Raw genomic sequence first — 18,463 nt, forward strand, 5'->3', positions numbered from 1 at the left:
AGATGAGCAGCAGAGGTAAAGAATCCACCTGCTAATGCAGGAGAAATGGGTTTGAAGCCTGATCTGGGAAGATCCCACAAGCCAGGGAGTAATTAAGCCCACGCACCACAACTGCTGAGCCTGTGCTCTGGAGCGCATGCTCCGTGCCGAGAAGCCACCTAAAGGAGAAGCCCGTGAACCGAAACCGGAGAGGATCCTCCACTCGCCACAAGAGAAAAGCCCGCACAGCAACGAAGACCCAGCACAGCCAAAAATAAATAAAAATAAGGTTTGAAAAAAAGAAAGTGAGACTGGCAGGAAAGACTCTCGAAGGTCCCTTCCAACTCTTGACTTTCTGAGTCATCAGGGCCAACGATAAAATCAGATAGAAAAATAAAATAAAATAACTCTCCCTTTTCCAAACGACGTGGGGGAGCATCCACGCTCACTCTTCATTTAACTTGTGGCCCCTGCCATCCGGGGTTGGCCCCCTCCCCGGACAGGAAATGGCCCCGATCCCCTCTTCTGGGGCTCGTTGCTTCCTCTGCTGAGTATTTAATTAGAACTGGCAATGGCTGTTTGGAAAGAGCCGAGGCCAAGAGGGCAGGAAGGCGTCTCCTTGTTCCTGGCCCAGGAGATGTGAGCCGGCCGAACAGCTGGGACGGGCTTGGTCTCGGTCGCCCCCCTGCTGGCAGCGCCTGACGGCTTTCCGTGCTCATCAATTCAGATGTCCTCCTGGGGAGTCCGTGACTTCGCATTGGGTGGGGCCCCTCTCAGCAGGAGAACCGGCTCTCCCCACCCCACTCCCTTCAAAGTCTGCCTTCCTTAGGCTGGAAACCCGTGTCTCCAGGTCCAGCGAGCCTGCAGAAGCGGCTGCAAAAGGGACCTGGAGATGTTAGCAAAGCCGGGCAGGAAGTAACAACGAGCAGATTCAACCTGGAAAAATGCAGTCGTTGCATCTGGGGATAAATAACCAGAAACACAAATACTCAGGTGGGAGGGAGAAGCCTGGAACAGGAAGAGGCCAGACGGCACTTGGACAGGAGCTTGCAATGTGATCTAGTGACAAAGAAATTGCTGGGGGATTCATGGACTGGATGCATGGAGGTGCTACCCCAACAAGAACAAGGAAGGAACAGGGGCAGGACCAGGCAGCTGTTCTCTGCCTCCCTGGAGGCCAGAAGTGAGTGGACCACGGGGTGGAGCTGGCAGCAAGAGAGAGTCAAGTCAGACTCTAGAAAGAACCTTGTCGCTACGAAGGGTAGGGAGATATTACCCAAGGAAATGAAGAAATCCCTGGGAAGATGTTTGAAGCTCTGGGACACAGGAAGCCTGTCCCAGAGGCAGGGGCATGGCCCAGATGACCTTCAGATACCCCCACACAGTTCACCGAGGAACACGTGATTCTGCAGAAAACAGAGAGTGGGCCTGCCTGTAGATGCTACAGGAGATAGGAGATGGAGGAACCCAAAACAACTGAAAATACTGAAATTTCAGAGCTGGGGATAGTCACATGACCTGTCCTGAGTGTGAGACCAAGCTGGGAGAAGAGCTGCAGGCAGACCAGAGTCTGCAGATGGCCAGACAACCTGCTCCTTGGGCTCACAGAACGGTGCTCTCCAATCCTCCATTGGCTCCACTGCCTAGGACGGGCCAGGCTCAAAACGAGGCCCCCGAGACAAGTCCCCACGCACTTCAGACCCAGCGGGGCCAATCAAATGTATACCATCTGACCTGTTCCTTCACCAACTGATGGTTGCTCTGGAGGGAGCTGGGTTAGACCTCAAGAAGAACTTGCCTCCTGAGCTTTGAGATAACCGCACAAGCAAGTGAAAGAGGCTGTTTCTCGTCTCTCTTCCTCTGGCTGGATCACGGGCTAGATGGTGCTTCAGGATACACAGAGCATTTCACTTCTCATGGAAGCGCAGTGAGAAAGGCAGAGGTGTGTCACATTTCCATCAGACCAGAGACGGGGAAGTGCAGGTGTAGAGAGCAGATAAATTAGGCTAATTACCACTTTTAAAAGGGCTCTCTGCAACAAGCTACATTAACACACTTACAGCGTAATGAGAATTTTTACAACAGAGGTTCAGTGTAGCAGGCGAGACTTCTAGCTCAGACCAGGGCACACAGATGGATGACCTATCCATGCAAAGGTCCGTGCGATTCCAGGTTCTTCCTGGGGATGGTCAGCCTCCTGGTGAGGTATCTGATATCAGGTGTTAGCCTTTGGGGCTTCCCTGGTGGTTCAGCAGTAAAGAATTCACCTTCAATGCAGGAATGGGGGTTCAATCCCTAAGTCAGGAAGATCCCCTGGAGGAGGGCAAGGCAAAAGACTCCAGTATTCTTGCCTGGAGTATCCCATGGACAGGGAAGCCTGGTGGGCTACAGTCTGTGGGGTCACAAAGAGTCGGACATGACAAGCGATTTAGCATGCATGCATGCACACACACATCAATCAGCCCTTGGGTGAGATTTCTGGAGACCCCAGGAAGAAAAGAAAAAAGCTGGTTGGAGGAGGCTTCTCCAGGGCATCTGGACCACTGACAGGTGTTAGAGCCTAACAAGGGGTCCATGAAGCCAGGTCACTAGAGGACTGAGAATAATTAGGATGGGAGAGTCCGGCTCATTTACAGACATGTCAGCCTGGAGGAAAAGACGGGAGTTTTGTAGGGATCTGGGGACCTGAGAGGCAGGAACTAGAACAGCAGCTACGCTGAGCTTCTAACATGTCCCAAGCACTGCTCTAGACACTTGAAGGAATGTTCCCTCATTTAATTATTCATTGCCTTGAGAACTATCATGTACCCCTCGATGGACCACTCGTCTTCAAAACAACTCAAACAGATCAGAGGAGAAAACGCAAGTCACAGGTGACATCATACAATCTGCCCAAGGTTGTACATCACTAAGCGGCTGAGCTGGGATTCCAAGCTCACTTGACACCAGAACTTTCTCCTTCAAGAAACCTTCTAGCCCTGCCCCTCCTGGCTCCAGTCACTGTAGCAAGTCAGCTTGGCTGCATGTATTCACATATGTGCGGACAACAGTGTCTGTGCAGAATATGTGCACCCAAACCAGTGGAGGTGGGCGGAGCACCAGTGAACCACAGCCCTTCGGTCCTGGAGGGAAGGATGCTGTGTTTGGGGAGTAAGACCCCAGCATCTCTGCGTGGTTCTGCTTGGCTCCAGTCAAGATGAATGACTGAATTCTCTTCCATTTCCTCAGCATCCTAACAACAGGAGGGAATGACCCAGTGTGTAAGAGGCGGTGAAGAGGTTATCCACCTGCCCATCACATGTGCCCACACAAGGAATACCTGCACAACCCTGAGGACTGTCTGCCTTCTGTGTCCTTCGCTGAACACCCAACCCTTCCTGAGTGTGCTGACCGTGCAGACACTCTCCTCTTCATCTCACACCTCCACGCGCCCCAGAACACCAGGGACGCTCCATCCCAAACGCTGCCTGGCTGTGCAGGCATTAGGCACCAAAAACATAAGCAGCTTATGAAAGCAGGGATAAAGGAAAAAGGGGGGCCATGGTCCTTCAAAAAGGAAAGGGTCACTGTAGCATGATTTCCAGAGTCCTCCATCTGCCAGGGCCCAGTCTGCTACCATCACCTACGGCTTTGATCCTTATTAAAGACGCAGCTGCTGCAAAGCCTGGCTGTCCCGAGGGGTTTGAATGAAAGACCTGAGAGTGGACGTGAAGGCGGAAAGTGATGCTCGAACCAGGTGGGAGAAGCCACAGAAGGCAGAGGCTGGGCACCCAAGACAAGCAGGTCCCGCCCTTATTCGTCCTGATGCCCACGGGCTGGCCACAGCAGGACACACCCGTAGGGGTCCTCCCAGCCCTGCACCTGGGGGACTGACGCGCCACGCGGGCTCACTGTCCGAAGTGACTCCTGATGCCACGCTGCCCCGCCCTCCCTGGGGTTCCTGCAGAGTCAGCCCTCAGCCTCACTCTCCTGAAAACCCCTGCCACCTCTCACCCCATGTGCTGATACAGATCCACCCCGCTGTCTCAGGGGTAAGTCCCAAGCAGATTGATTCCTGCTGCAAACACAGTAATTAAAAGGTACCTGCAGGGATCCGGCCATTCCCCATCTCATGATCTCCCACCTCGGCAGGTAAGAGGGGAGACAGATGGGGTAAAACAGGGACAGAGGAAAGGAGAGAACACTCCCAAGTCCAGAGGCCCCCGGCTCTTCTCCTGAACCTGCTTTGGTGGCCGACAATCTCCATGGTGACAACAAGGACTCCCCCTCCCCCACACCAAGCTGAGAGGGCAGAAGCATCAGCCCCCCAGAAGTGGGACAGTGCAGTGATAGAGATGTAAACGAAGGATCTGAATCCTTCCCTGGTACTAAGCTCTTTGACCTTGACCGAGTAACCTGTTTTCTTATCTGAGAAATAAAGGCAGTGAAACTTCATCTTTTACAGGGTAGTTACAAGGATTCAGTGAGTGGTTCTTTGTGCCCCAGCACAGTAGAAGTATTTGTCATGACTCATATCTTCAAAAGCAACATTAAGATACTCAAGGAGAGGGCTTCTCTAAGTGGTTCAGACAGTAAAGGATCTGTCTGCAATGCAGAAGACCCAGGTTCAATCCCTGGGTCAGGAAGATCCCTTGGAGAAGGAAATGGCAACCCACTCCAGTATTCTTGCCTGGGAAATCCCATGGACAGAGGAGCCTGGTGGGCTACAAAGAGTCACAACAGAGTGACTAAGCATGCATGCATATATTTGATCAAGTAGTTTCTGACAAGGGTGCCAAGACCACTCAATGGGGAAAAGACAGTCTTTTCAACAAATGGTGTTAGAAAAACTGAATATCCACATGCCAAAAAATGAAGTTGAACCCTTACTTAACTATATGTAATAAAAGATATTCAGGGAGAGACTTCCCTGAGGGTGCAGTGGTTAAGACTCCACGCTCCCAATGCAGGGGGCCCAGGTTCCATCCTTGGTCGGGGAACTAGATCCCACATGCTACACAGTGCAGCCTAAAAAAGTCAAAACACAAAACAACAAGAACAAAAGACACTCAAGGAAGGAAGGGTCCAGATTCCTGTGGCCCCCATGGCAGGCAGGAGAGAACAGACAGTCCTGGCAACTCCAGGAAGGAAATCTCTTGTGACCAGACGAAAGCGAGGTCCTAGAGCCAGAGCAGCCTTGGGGACACAGTCCTGGTCACGCAGACAGTTACCGACGTACGGTCCATAAGAAACTGTGTCTCCGTGTGTTTCTGAAGGATTTCATAATCACATCATGGAGACGAGCCTGGCCTAAACACAAACATCAACAAGTCCACAGCAACGGTAATCATCCTGGGCTGTGGGATTTGCTCGAGTGCAGAGCTGGAGGGTGTTGAGAGGAAGAAAGAGGGAGGAACAGGGTGGGTGGGGGGAGACCCCTGGGGTTCAATCTCTTCCCCAGGCAGGAAGTCAAAACTTTCTAAACTGGGGACCCAAAGGGCAGCCTGGAAGGGCTCAGGTTTAACGTCTGTCTGTCTGTCTGGGCCTCTCTCCCCGGCCCCTGCTTCCTCTCACTCCCTCCTCCAGTGCCCTCCACCCTCCTCTCTGGGTCAGGGGCGCAGAGGGGAGATGCAGATGGCTATGGCATTTTCTTCCCCACAGTAGCTACTGCAAAGAAGCAGGAACGGGCTAGAGCTCGGGTGGGGAGCGGGGAGAGGAAATGCGGGCAGGGTTCCAGGCTGCTGAGACCAGAGGCAGGGTTAGGGGAAACGGGGGGTTCCCTCTTCTTGGGAAAGCCTTCCCTGACAACTCCAGCTCCTGGGGACTGTCCCATCCGCTGAACAACTCTGCAATATGCTATCCTTGCCACGCATCATGCTTTGAATCAGTTCAGCACACTTGAGTCTCTACTGTGTGTCGGGCACTGTGCAAATAAACACACAAAAAAGAAATAAAACACAATCCTGGCTCTCGAAGTCTTCAATCTATCCGTGAACAAGTGAAGCTCCAGAGGGTGTGCTAAGTGTTTTGGTCACTCTGCCCAAGTGCAAGGAGCATTAGATTAAGGAAGATACAACAGAGCATCAAATAACAGTTTGCAATGCTGAGAACCTGAGTCCCTTTTCAATTATCCTGCAAAGTCTCCATTTGATGTCAATATATCTTTAACTTATCTGATACTACATAAGTGTCCTTCTTTCTTTTTTAACCTGATATCTCCCCTGGAGCTGGAGAAGACTCTTGAGAGTCGCCTGCACAGCAAGGAGATCCAACCAGTCCATCCTAAAGGAAATCAACCCTGAATATTCACTGAAAGGACTGATGCTGAAGCTGAAGCTCCAATACTTTGGCCACCTGATGTGAAAAGCCGACTCATTGGAAAAGACCCTGATGCTGGGAAAGATCGAAGGCAAGAAGAGAAGGGGGCGACAGAGGATGAGATGGTTGGATGGCATTACTGACTCAATGGATGTGAGTTTGAGCAAGCTCAGGGAGACGGTGGAGGAAGGGAAGCCGGGTGTGCTGCAGTTCTTGGGGTCAAAGAGAGTCAGACGTGACTGAGCGACAGAGCAACAGCAGCAGTGTCCCCTGGACAGAGGCCATCAGCCTACCCCACTCACCATCCCCTCACCCGACACTTGTGCAGGACCAAATACTGACATGCTTAATTCCAACATTCGAACCAAGAACAATTTTCATGGAAGAACTCACAGGATAGGCAACAGAAGATCACCACCAAAACCAACTGCACTTCTTTTAATGGCAGCCAAAAACAAAGAAATGAAATTAGGTCATTTGTAGAGATGCGGATGGATCCTAGAATCTGTCATACAGTGTGAAGTATTTCAGAAAGCAAAAAACACTGAGGTTTGATGAAAACAACAAAATTGTGTAAAGCAATTATCCTTCAATTAAAAATAAATTAATTTTAAAAAGAAAGAAAAACCAAATTAAAAAAATCAAATATGGTATATTAACATATACATATGGAATCTAGAAACATAATACAGGTGAACCTATTTGCAGGGCAGGAATAGAGACTCGGACGTAGAGAACAGACATGTGGACCCAGCATGGGGACGAGAAGGTGGGTCAAACTCAGAGAGTAGCACTGACATATATCAACCACTTCGTGTAAGCAGACAGCCAACGAGAAGCTGGTGTAAGCCCAGGAAGCTCCGCTTGGTGCTGTGTGATGACCCAGAGCGGTGGGATGAGGGAAGTCCAAGAGGGATGGGATATATGCATACATATTCCCTAGCGGCTCGTAGGTAAAGAATCCGCCTGCAATGCGGGAGAACTGGATTCAATCCCTGGGTTGGGAAGATCCCCTGGAGGAGGGCATGGCAACCCACTTGAGTATTCTTGCCTGGAGAATCCCCAAGGACAGAGGAGCCTGGCGGGCTGCAGCTCATGGGGTCACCAAGAGTCGGACATGACTGAGCGGCTAAGCACAGCAAATAGCTAATACACTTCACTGCACAGCAGAAACTAACATGAGGTTGTAAAGCACTTATACTCCAATAAAAAATAGCAAAAAAATCGCTATATTAAGCAGAACTGACCAATTCTACGTTCTCCCACTAACGTTCTTCTCCTTCTCACCCATTTGCTCTGCCCTCACTGAGTACACACGGACAGCCAAGTGCTAACAGCTGCTAAAGGTTGAAGGAAAAAATATGTAAGAACAATTATAAATGGAGAAAACTGTCTTTATCAGTGCAATTTTTGAGTACATGGAGAAAACAGTCTCCATTTTTACTGCAGCCCAACTCTGTCCGTCTAAGTCCTAGAAAGCCAGTCCCTTCAGATCCAGCGTTGCAGGATCCCTGATTACGCTCAGTCTCCAGATCCAGAAAGAAGCCAGCTGGTGGCAGTGCAGGACCCAGAACCCGGGCTTGAGCCACTCAACCCTCTTTCCGCTCAGCTTCCTTCTTGGGTCCAATCACGTTGTGGATCAAACCACACGCTTCCAAATACAACTAGCAAGGAAGGGTCAGCTGACGTCACAGGTATGCTTGGCCCCACCCAGGCCCCCGATATCATGCCCCTGCCTCCAGACTCCTTGGGAACCTTCTCTGAGCCAGTCAGTCTCCAGGAAGCAGCCTGTAAGCCTTCCCATCTGATTTCCCTTCACACAGCAGGCAGGCAACAGTCACTGTCTGTCTGAGCTTCTTCTAGGTTTGCGGAGTGATGTTCAGGGGTTCAGAATCATTTTCTGGGTCTGAAGCCCTAAGACAGTCAGATGGAATCTATGAACCCCTTCTCAGAATGTTTCAGTGTGTACAATAATCATACAGAATAAAGAGAAGACTCATCACACAGGAATCAAAATAGTTAAATGTAAATGTCATACACTTACTGCTTTAAGTGAAAAAGTAAAAGTGTTAGTCGCTCAGCTGTGTCTGACTCTTGTGACTCCATGGACTGTAGACTGCCAGGCTCCTTTGTCCATGGAATTTTCCAGGCAAGAATACTGGAGTGGGTTGCCATGCCCTTCCTTCTCCAGAGGATGTTCCCGACCCAGGGATTGAACCTGGGTCTCCCACAGTGTAGGCAGATTCTTTATCATCTGAGCCTCTAGGGAAATGTATGATATAGTCATATACATACTGCTTAAACAATGCATCTGATAGCAAGCCTAGCAGCACATCTAAACCTTGTCATCATTTCAAACAAATGACGAGCCTCAGGGCTGACAGAGACTTGTGCAGCCGTTATAAGGGGATATGAAGCTATATGTGACTTCCACTGGTGACAAACTCCCAGCTACTCACAGCAATGTCAGTTTGTACCTATATCCTTAACTCAAGTAAATGCTATGTTTTGAGTAAATGTTGGGGCTTCCCAGGTGATGCTAGTGGTAAAGAACTTGTCTGCCAATGCAGAAGACACATGAGACAAGGGTTCAATCCCTGGGTCAGGAAGACCCCCTGGAGGAGGGCATGGCCACCCATTACAGTGTTCTTGCCTGGAGAATCCCCACGGACAGAGGAGCCTGGCGGGCTACCGTCCATGGGGTCGCAGAGTTAGATGCAACTAAAGCGACTTAGCATGCACGCACCTAAATGTTGGTGAAAGTAAGTGCCATTTTCTACCATCTGAATTGATGAACCCTAGTCACAAAACCTGCAAGATTTAAGAACCCTTGATGCTGCCATGTAGCCCCAGGGGTCATCAGAGAGAAGGCACAGGGGCAGCATAAGGAGCCGACCAGGAGTAGCAGGGAGACCCCATCCACAGTGAGGACAAGGGGACACTTAAGGCTGGTGGCCAGAACCATCCTCCCCATCCCTCAAGCCCCAGATACAACCACTGGGCTTCTCCAGACCTCAAAGGCTCAAAGAAGACCCCCACCACATACAACACCCATGTCTAAACTTGCACTGTCCTCCCCAACGCTGCAGCTTGCAGGGGGGTGAATGCCCACTGGAGATCTGATGAGAGTCGAAGACATAGCCCACTCAGGAGTGCTGGGCCCCGAGCATCCGGGAGTGAGGAGAAGGGAGGCGATTCCATCTAGAGCTTCCAGGCGGGCTTCTCCCATCACCAGACCACTGTTTATGCTCCCAGCACTCTCTCCCTATTCTGTAACTGCACATTCAGGCCTGATCCTGTGATTCTCTGTGGTCAGGGCCGCTTCCCCTACTAGACCAGAGGCCCTCGTGGCATCAGCTCCAGCTCAGGACATGACACCGCATCGGCAGTGTCTGCTGAAGGAGATGCAGGAGAGAGGCAGCCAGAGATGGAGCCAGAGACGGAGCCTGGTGGGTTTCCTCTGGCCTCTGTTTCCCTTTGGGGCATCTTGACAGCTGGAGTGACTTACCCAAGCAGTCTCTGTTCATGAATGTTAGTTTTTAATTACAAACTCTGAAAAAGGAAATTGATGTTCACCCACGTTTGGGGGACTTGACTTGCTCTCCTTGCTTCTCTCTAAATCCCCGCCCCCAGGCTGCTTGGGGTACTTCCCCCCGGAGATCCAGTCCACCCAGGCCTGCCCTGCTGCGCTCAGCTGTGTGGTCCCAGCGGGCAAGGGCTGCTCGGGCTGTTGTGTTTCCTGAAGCTCCCTTGGGGCAGGAAAGAGGCAGGTGAGACGCCCTGGGCTCTGGTATGTTGCTTCAGGGTGGGGTGAGTGGAACAGGAACACATCCCAAAGCCAGGGGGAAATCAGTGCATTTTCCCCAGTCATTAGAGCAAATCAACAGCCACGGGACCACTACCCACACCCATGAGAACACGACAGCATCACCAAGAAATGGAATGGACTGGAGTGTCATTAAATACCACATTCATATCTTCCCTGCTCTCCCTCATAGGCCTTCTTAAGAATGCAAACTCCTATTCTATTCCTGAGAAGGAAACAGACTAATCTCACAATGGTGTCGATAAGGATGCAGGGACCCCCACCCCACAGAAATACACCACTCCCTCAGGCCAGTGCCCAACAACCTGCCTGGGGCCTGGAGGCAGAGCGGTGGACAGGAAGACCTCCAGGTCACCCTAGAAAAGCAAGCGGCAAGGTTTTCCTGAGAATCAGGGAATCTCCTACACCCCATTTCTCCCAGCAAAGCAAAATGATACAGGTAAGAGAGAAGAAAACCCTCAGGTCTGAGGGTCTCATCTGCAGGGCTGTGGACGGATACCACATAAGGAGAAAGACAGCAATTTCACAATGTTGCCCCACCACTGTCCAAAAGCCTAGGAGGACAAGGGTTCCCATCAGTTATTTAATCAGATGTATAAAAACTCTTCACGAAAAAGCTGGTAGTTTAGTCACTAAGTCGTGTGCAACTCTTGCAACCCAATGAACTGTGTAGCCTGCCAGGCTCCTCTGTCCATGAGAATTCCCAGCCAAGAATACTGGAGTGGGTTGCCATTTCCTTCTCCAGGGGATCTTCCTGACCCAGGGATCAAACCCAGGTCTCAAGCATTGCAGGCAGTCTCCTGCATTGCAAGCAGATTTTTCGTGCAAGAAAGGGATAATGACAGAGGCTAGGTCAAGAAACAGCAGCCTCCAGTTTGAAGAGAGTGAGGCAGCATTTGATTTTCCCAGCCTGCCAGCTTCTCCCCTAAATGAGCCCCACTGGGAGGTCCCCACGTCCCGTACCCCAGAGGTCCCCTAGACAACTCCTTTTGACTCAGCACAATAATCTGGGTTGAACTGTCAGGCGTCAGGGCCACAGGGCGAAGAGTCGGATGTCAGAGACATCCTTTGTCTTGATGGGAGGTGATCTCTTCTCCGTAGAGACAGAGGAGCTTGGTTATTCCTGGGTTCCCACCCGATAGCAGGTCAGAGAGAAGGGCTCTGCCTCCTGAGTGAACCTGTGAGCCTCCAGGGCTTCCGGGTTGGCACTCTGCGCCCCCCCCATGCCTGACACTGCCAAAAGCAGCCTGTAGACCTGCTAGAGAAGTCAGACCACGCGGTGCAAAGGCAGCTTCTGCGAGAGGTCCTAAGGGGTGTCCTAATCCCAGGAAAGCCAGCACCGAGCAAGGGGGCACCTGGTCTCCCTGTCCATGCACCTTCTCCATTCCCAGTTGGGAAGATCCACTGCCCACAGAGATGAAGTTTGGGGCATGCCTGCTGGAATTCCAGGGCCTGCAGTTTGGGAGAAAGTTTTTGCACTGCTGTGTAAACATGCCCTCCAGGCTCATCAAGGGCATCGTATGCTGTCCTGGCTCTGGGCTCAGCCACCACTTAGATGCCCCTTGGTGCCACCCAAGCATCCAAGTCTCTGCCTCTGTTCCTCTGGCTCCCTGGGTCAGGGCAGGAGGTCTGGGGGAGCACAGGAGGAGGTGGGGGGTCAGGGGAGGCCTGTTCAGCCCATCCGCTCTGAGTCTGGGGGCTCAAGGCTGGGTAGTCCCTTAACTGCTTGCATTCATTCACCTCCCACTCAAATGCAGTGATTTTGATGCTTGACTCCAAAGGGGAGTCCACATTTACTGGAACTGGCAGTGAGGCTGCAGGGGTCTCTGTCACCCAGAGGCATCTCCAGCAAGGTCTTTAGATGAAATTCTAATCAAATGGCCAAACATAAGAAAATATAAAGTGAACCATGGCTTAGTCGTCCAATAAATACTAAATAGTCTTTAAAATACAAATGTGGACCTTGTCAATACATGACAATATCTACACAAAATGAAAGGTGAAACGCCAAACAAGGGACACACTAGTTCTCCTCGGTCTGAAGCACGCCCAGATATCAATTAGAGTTGAAAAGAAGTCCACGATACTCAATCCATTAGAGTTTGGTGGTCACAAAGTTCTTCTGATTTGTAAGGCTAAGTGCATATTTTTCATAGGTCTCCAATAGGAAACTCACTTCCTCTCCATTTGCCTTAAACTCAAAGTGAAGCTAGAGCCTAAGAGGCCATCCAGCCCAGGAGAGGGCTGACAGTCTAGAAGGCGGGGCCGCTGCACCTGCTCTCCAAACAGCCACCAGGTGCAGCAGGGCAGTGTCCCTGCCCCATGAGGGACCAGTTCCAAGCTGCTGCTCACGCCCAGAGGCTGGGCATCCTGACCCAGAGAGCAGTTCAGACCCCAACAAGCCTCCAGAAGGTTGTTCAGACCCTCATGGTCTCCACCTCTAACCAGGGTTTAGCACCAACTTGACCTAGGGGTGAGGGGAAGGGGTGGAGAAGAGCATGGGACATGAGCCCTGAAGGAGGTGACAATTCACTCACAGCCTTGTTGGGTGACAACCTGGGTGCCCATTATCATTAGCGGAGTGACTAGGTAAACAAGCGCTCATCTGTTAGAAAAAAGGAATTAGACACATGTGCACCGGGGAATACTTTGCCACCTGATGCAAAGAGCTAACGCACTGGAAAAGACCCTGATGCTGGCAAAGACTGAAGGCAGGAGGAGAAGGGGGTGACAGAGGATGAGATGTTTGGATGGCATCACCGACTCAGGGGACATGAGCTTGAGCAAACTCTGGGAGATGGTGGAAGACAAAGGAGCCTGGTGTGCTGCAGTCTGTGGGGTCACAAAGAGTCAACACGACCTGGAAACTAAACAACAACAACACTAATGAATGGTCTGAAAAATACAGTGCTGAGACAAAAAGGAAGGGAACAGAATGGGTTTAAGACAGAGCACCACTATGTAAATTAAAAATGCGTACAGTTCAGAGAAACTGTCACCACAAACAGGGTGGTGAGCCTAAGGAGATATGACAGTAAATACAATGTGGGATCTGGGCTGGGATCCTGGAGGACAAAAAGGGGGAAGGTAAAAACCAGGGGACTCTGAACAGAGAAGGGATTTGAGTTAATGAAAGGTATCAATAGCGGCTCATTAACTGTGATAAATGTACCGTATCAATAATAGAGGAAACTAGTATGTGGGATGGGGACCTCTCTGTCCAATTTTTGAGAAAATGTAAGACTCTTTCATATGCTATTGACACTAGTTATAAAATATATGACTGATGAGAACCTAAAGTACAGCACAGGGAACTCTACCCAATGCTCTATGGTGACCTAAATGGAAAGGAAATTCAAAAAAGAGAGAACATAGGTATATGCATAGCTGATTTACTTTGTGTATAGCAGAAACTAACACAAAATTGTAGAGCAATTATACTCCAATACAAATAAATTTTTAAAAAGCTGTCCTAAGCAATACTGTCTTTTTTTAAAGAAAAAAAAATGCACAAAGCAAAAGCAACACGATACGTTTCCCAAAAACATCAAGCATTGGAATGACGGCCTTTGGGGGCAGCAGGCAGTGAACAGGGAAGGGTAAGGGGCCTAAAAGAAATCACAAGGAGCACAGGCACCAAGGTGGCTGCAGGCCTTGGGTTCCAGGGCCAAGCCCCCAGGCCTGATGCAGGACTGCAATCAGGGAGGTTGACATGAAAGCCCCTCCCCCGTCCCCAAGGGAGCAAGGAGATCCAACCAGTCAATCCCAAAGGAAATCAACCCTGAATATTCATTGGAAGGACTGATGCTGAAGCTTCAGCTTCAATACTTTGACCACCTGATGCAAAGAGCTGACTCACTGGAAAAGATCCTGATACTGGGAAAGATTGAGGGCTGGAGGAGAAGGGGGCGACAGAGGATGAGATGGTTGGATGGCATCACCGACTCAATGAACATGAGCTTGAGCAAATTCCGTGAGATGGTGAAGGACAGGGAAGATGGTGAAGGACAGGGAAGTGCTGCAGTCCAGGGGGTCACAAAGAGTAGGACACAACTTAGCAACGTAACAACAACAACAATCCCTGTTCCCAGCAAGGGCAAAAAGGCAGTGGTGGTACCCCAAACCCATACACACACCTGTGAGGTCTCAGGAAAATTCCTCCCTCCTCTCAGCGTCTAGAATCAGGCTACTCAGAGGATCAGGGGCTCAAGACCAGGGTACCCCCTCCTCCAATGGCAGTTATGGCAGGAACCCCTGTCTCTTGTGAGTCTGAGTGTCAATGTTAAGACCATCGACTCCAGGATTTATCTCTATATAAATAAATAAATCACAAGAAGGACCTTTGCACACCAATGATAATAATGCGCCATGACTGAGAACTGTGATGAACTCAACTCTGCATCAGTGGTACCCAAACGCATAACTTTGGAAAAGAGAAGGAGGGGGGAAAAAATAAAGCAAAACACTGCGAGAGAGTAGGTCAGGATGGCTACATGAGTGGTAGAGGCTCTGATGACAGAAGGGACTTGGGGGAGGCTGAGTAGCTTGGAAAGGCCCCGAGAAAGAAGAGTTAACTAGACCTGAAGCCAGGGTAAGGGGCCAGGAGGGAAGCAATCTTGGCGAGTACACAGCAGGGACAACAGTCCAGGACACACTCCCCTGACTCCAATCAAAGGCACCAAGCGAGCTCTGGGTTTCCAAAGGGGAAGGTCAGCACGCCCACAGCAGGGGAGCCCCGAGCAGCCCCCACCAAACACTCGTCAGTCCTAAGAGCTAGCTCTGGGCCCTCCTAATTCCCAGCTGAGGCTCACAAAATCCAATAGCAATCAAAATAAAACATGCTGGGGGGCAGCAAAGATGGCAGCCCACTAGAAGCAGTGCAGTTACATTTGAATTTCAGATTAGCCACAAATAAAATTTGAGTAAAGTATGTCCCTAAAGGGGCTTGCCCGGTGGCTCAGTGGCGAAGAACCTGCCTGCCAGTGCCGGAGACACAGGCTCAATCCCTGGGTCAGGCAGATCCCCTGAGAAAGAAATGGCAATCCACTCGGGTATTCTTGCCTGGGAAATCCTATGGACAGAGGAGCCTGGCAGTCCATGGGATCGCAAAAGAGTCAGACATAACTTAGCAATTAGACACAACAAATATCCTCAATACTGCATGGGACACACTTCTGCTAAAAAAAAAAAAAAATTATTTGTTTTTAATCTGAATTCAAATTTAACTAGGTATCTTGAATCTTTATTTGTTAAATCTGGCAACTCTCAATAATAACAAGAGCAGTTAACACTGACTTGTTACACCTTCAGATACTTCTAGTTGTCAGGTTTCTTCTTCATCAAAACCCAGTGAAGACTGTATTGTTATTCCCTTTTTACAGACAAAGAAACTGGGATTCCAAAGGATCAAGCCACTTGCCCAAGGTCGTGAGGCTGACAGATGCCTGGCCTGGGATGTAGACATCTGTGTTCAGACTCCAGAGTCCACCTCTGGGACAGGCTGCCGTCTCCCAACTCAGCAGGGGCACAAGGCCCAGGCCTCTGCGGCCTGAGCCTCCCTGACTCCCTGACACACAGGGAAGGCACAGCCTCCCACAGCGGTGACGCCAAGAGCTCCTTGCCCAGCTCTCAAAACATGAATACATGTAACTCCATGGCTGATTCATGTCAATGTATGACAAAACCCACTGCAATGTTGTGAAGTAATTAGCCTCCAACTAATAAAAATAATTGAAAAAAAAAAAAAAACATGCCTCGAGAAACCTTCCAACCAGACCCCAGTCAGAGGCACCAAGCAAGTTCTGGGTTTCCCAAGGTGAAAGTCAGCACACCCCACAGCTGGGGAGCCCCAAAGCAGCCTTTAAAGAGCACACGGGCCCTCCACTAGCGCAAAGAAAAACGCTAGAAGGGGCTCCTGGTTTAAGGGTAGATAAGCAGCACAGGTCAGCACAGCCAGGGTCAGAGCCGGGTCACACGCCATCCTGCCTGGGGACAGCAAAATGGATGAATGACCTCTGGGGATGTCCCTTCCCTTTGGGGATGGAGTTAATGTGAAACTTACAAAACAGGTATCTGATGAGAATGTCAGCCCATCCTTCAGCATGACACCCTTTTCTATAATCATGAATATTTATTGAGCATCTACTGTGTACCAGACACTGGGCTAGATGTTTTCATTGGCCCGTCTAACAATGGGGCATGTAAAACTACAATCCTGCAGAGTGTCTATTTGCAAATGAAGAACCTGAGGCTTGAGGAAGTCATTTATTCAACTAGCGCTAGTTAAGTTCCTATATATGCCAGACTCTGTCCAAGGTGCTCAAGATACAGCAGTGAACCAAACAAGACCCCTGCCTTCATGGAGCTGGGAGGGGCACAGATGAAAAATAAATCTACCATGCTATTTCAGGTGCTAAGTATGATGATGAAAAGTGAAGCAGGGTCAAGGTACAGAATGATAGGGGTGGGGCCGGGGGGGTACTTTATCTAAGATAGTCAGGGAAGATGTCTGAAGGAGGTAACATTCAAGCAGAGGTCTGAAGTGAGGGGCTGAACATGCACAGGTCTGAGGAAGGGAGACCAAAGCAGAGATGACAATCCATGCAAAGGCCCTGAGGTAAGAGTGATGAAGACACAACCGAGATAAGGCCAGTGGGCTGGAGCCAGCAGCGGAGAGTGGGAGGGGTAGGAGGTGAGTTTGGAGGGGATGGCAAGGGCCAGCCATCTTTAAAGGATCGTGTGGTATGAAGAAATGGATGGAGAAGTGAGTGAAGAAATGGATGGAAGGATGGATGAATGGATGGATGGATGTAAGTATGGATGGGTGAATGGACGGACAGATGGAGAGATAAACGTGTAGATAAATGGATTTATCTGGTCAGAGGTCAGAATACAGATAGCTTACAAGCTGATAAAATATGTCTGATGTTCCATTCCCAAATAACCAACTCCCTGGGAGTCCCAGGCAAGGACTTTTCTTAATAATGTAAGTCTCCTAGACAGAAACTTCAATCCAAAGCACAACAGGCCAATCAGGTCTTCATTCCAAGGAAAACATTACAAAGGCCACAGGATGGCAAGTCAGGAAGAAGTGCCTTGCCTTCTATCTCTAACTTCCGTCTTTATCTCTAAGCCAACTTTCAGATGGGTGCCCACCACCAGCACCACTGGCCCCACCAGCACCTGGGATCCCAGAACGCTTTCTCAAGTCCCTGAGCAAGAAAATCTGGTTTGCCCACCAGAAGGAAAGAAAAACAGCATGCCAGACGCCAGAACAGAGCCAAAGGCTTCCTGCACGTGGCCCGATGGCCAGGAACCCAGCCCAGCACGGCCATCGCACCCCAGACCCTCAGCCACCTGCCCAACCTCACCTCCAAGTCCTTCTCCAGCTCCAGCCCGGCCTCCATCAGGTTGTGCTCAAACTCCTCTCGCTGCTCCTTCCTCTCCTCCTCCAGGGCGTCGAGCGGCCCCAGCTCGATGTCACCGGGAGCCCCCGCCTGGGGGTCCTTGCCCGTCTCGCCATTGGAGACGATAGCCAGCGAGTGGCCCGGGAAGCCGTGGCCGGGGTGCGCCCCACGTTTCCGGTAGTGGTAGGCGAGCACGTAGTCCACCTTCCTCTGGTTGTCATGGAAGTGCATGCGGCTCACGCGGGCCTCCAAGGACACCGGCTCACTGGCCTCCAAGTAGTTGTTGATGACCTGGCCGGAAAAAGGGGGATGCGGAGCGGCGACATCCAGTGAGGGAGAGGCGAGAGGCGCGGAAGGCTGACCTGGCACTCTGAGACCCGGGAGGGGGACGAGGAGGCCAGGCCCTCACCGAGTTCATCGGCCACGGCTGCCACTCTTCCACCCCAGCCCTGGGTCTAGCCCCGACCGACAGATGCGGCACACACGCATGCTCACGCACACAGACGCACACTCAGCGTGAACCCCGCGCATCCCACGGCCCGCCTCCCTCCGCACACCAAGCCCCATTCCAGCACACGCGCGCAGGCGGGCACTCAGCCTTACACCGGCACACACCGTGCACACCTGCGTTACCCACTCTGACACGCAGGTCCCCCCACACGCACCACGACACCCCTACCTCCTCGCAGAGCTGCAGGCCAGCCTGCAAACACGCCGTACTCACCGGCAGGCTCTCTGGATCCATTGGAACAAAGGCCGATTTCTAGCTGCCTGGCCCACCCCACTCCCACCCCACGGGGGATTCACTGTCCACTCTGCGCCTCACAGCGCCACATCCTCCTCTACCCGCCCTCCGTCCTCCCCAGCCACTGGCGAGGACCCTGCCAGAGAGGCTGCGGTCCACTCCAGTCTGCTCCCCAGGCGATGGGAGGTTGAGAAGAGGAGAAAGAACTAG

At 51.0% G+C, this 18,463-nt stretch overlaps 1 protein-coding gene across 2 annotated transcripts in view; it reads right to left on the bottom strand.

The window, feature by feature from the left end:
- Positions 1-18,463, bottom strand: part of ANO2 (anoctamin 2) — a 336,156-nt gene that overhangs the window by 304,704 nt on the left and 12,989 nt on the right. For both annotated transcript variants that reach the window (XM_043882141.1, XM_043882142.1), the window contains exon 3: positions 17,473-17,799. In XM_043882141.1, the coding sequence (XP_043738076.1) occupies positions 17,473-17,799 (327 nt within the window). The remainder of the gene's footprint in view (positions 1-17,472; positions 17,800-18,463) is intronic.

The sequence above is a fragment of the Cervus elaphus genome, chromosome 22, assembly GCF_910594005.1.
Source record: "Cervus elaphus chromosome 22, mCerEla1.1, whole genome shotgun sequence".
NCBI lineage: Eukaryota > Metazoa > Chordata > Mammalia > Artiodactyla > Cervidae > Cervus > Cervus elaphus.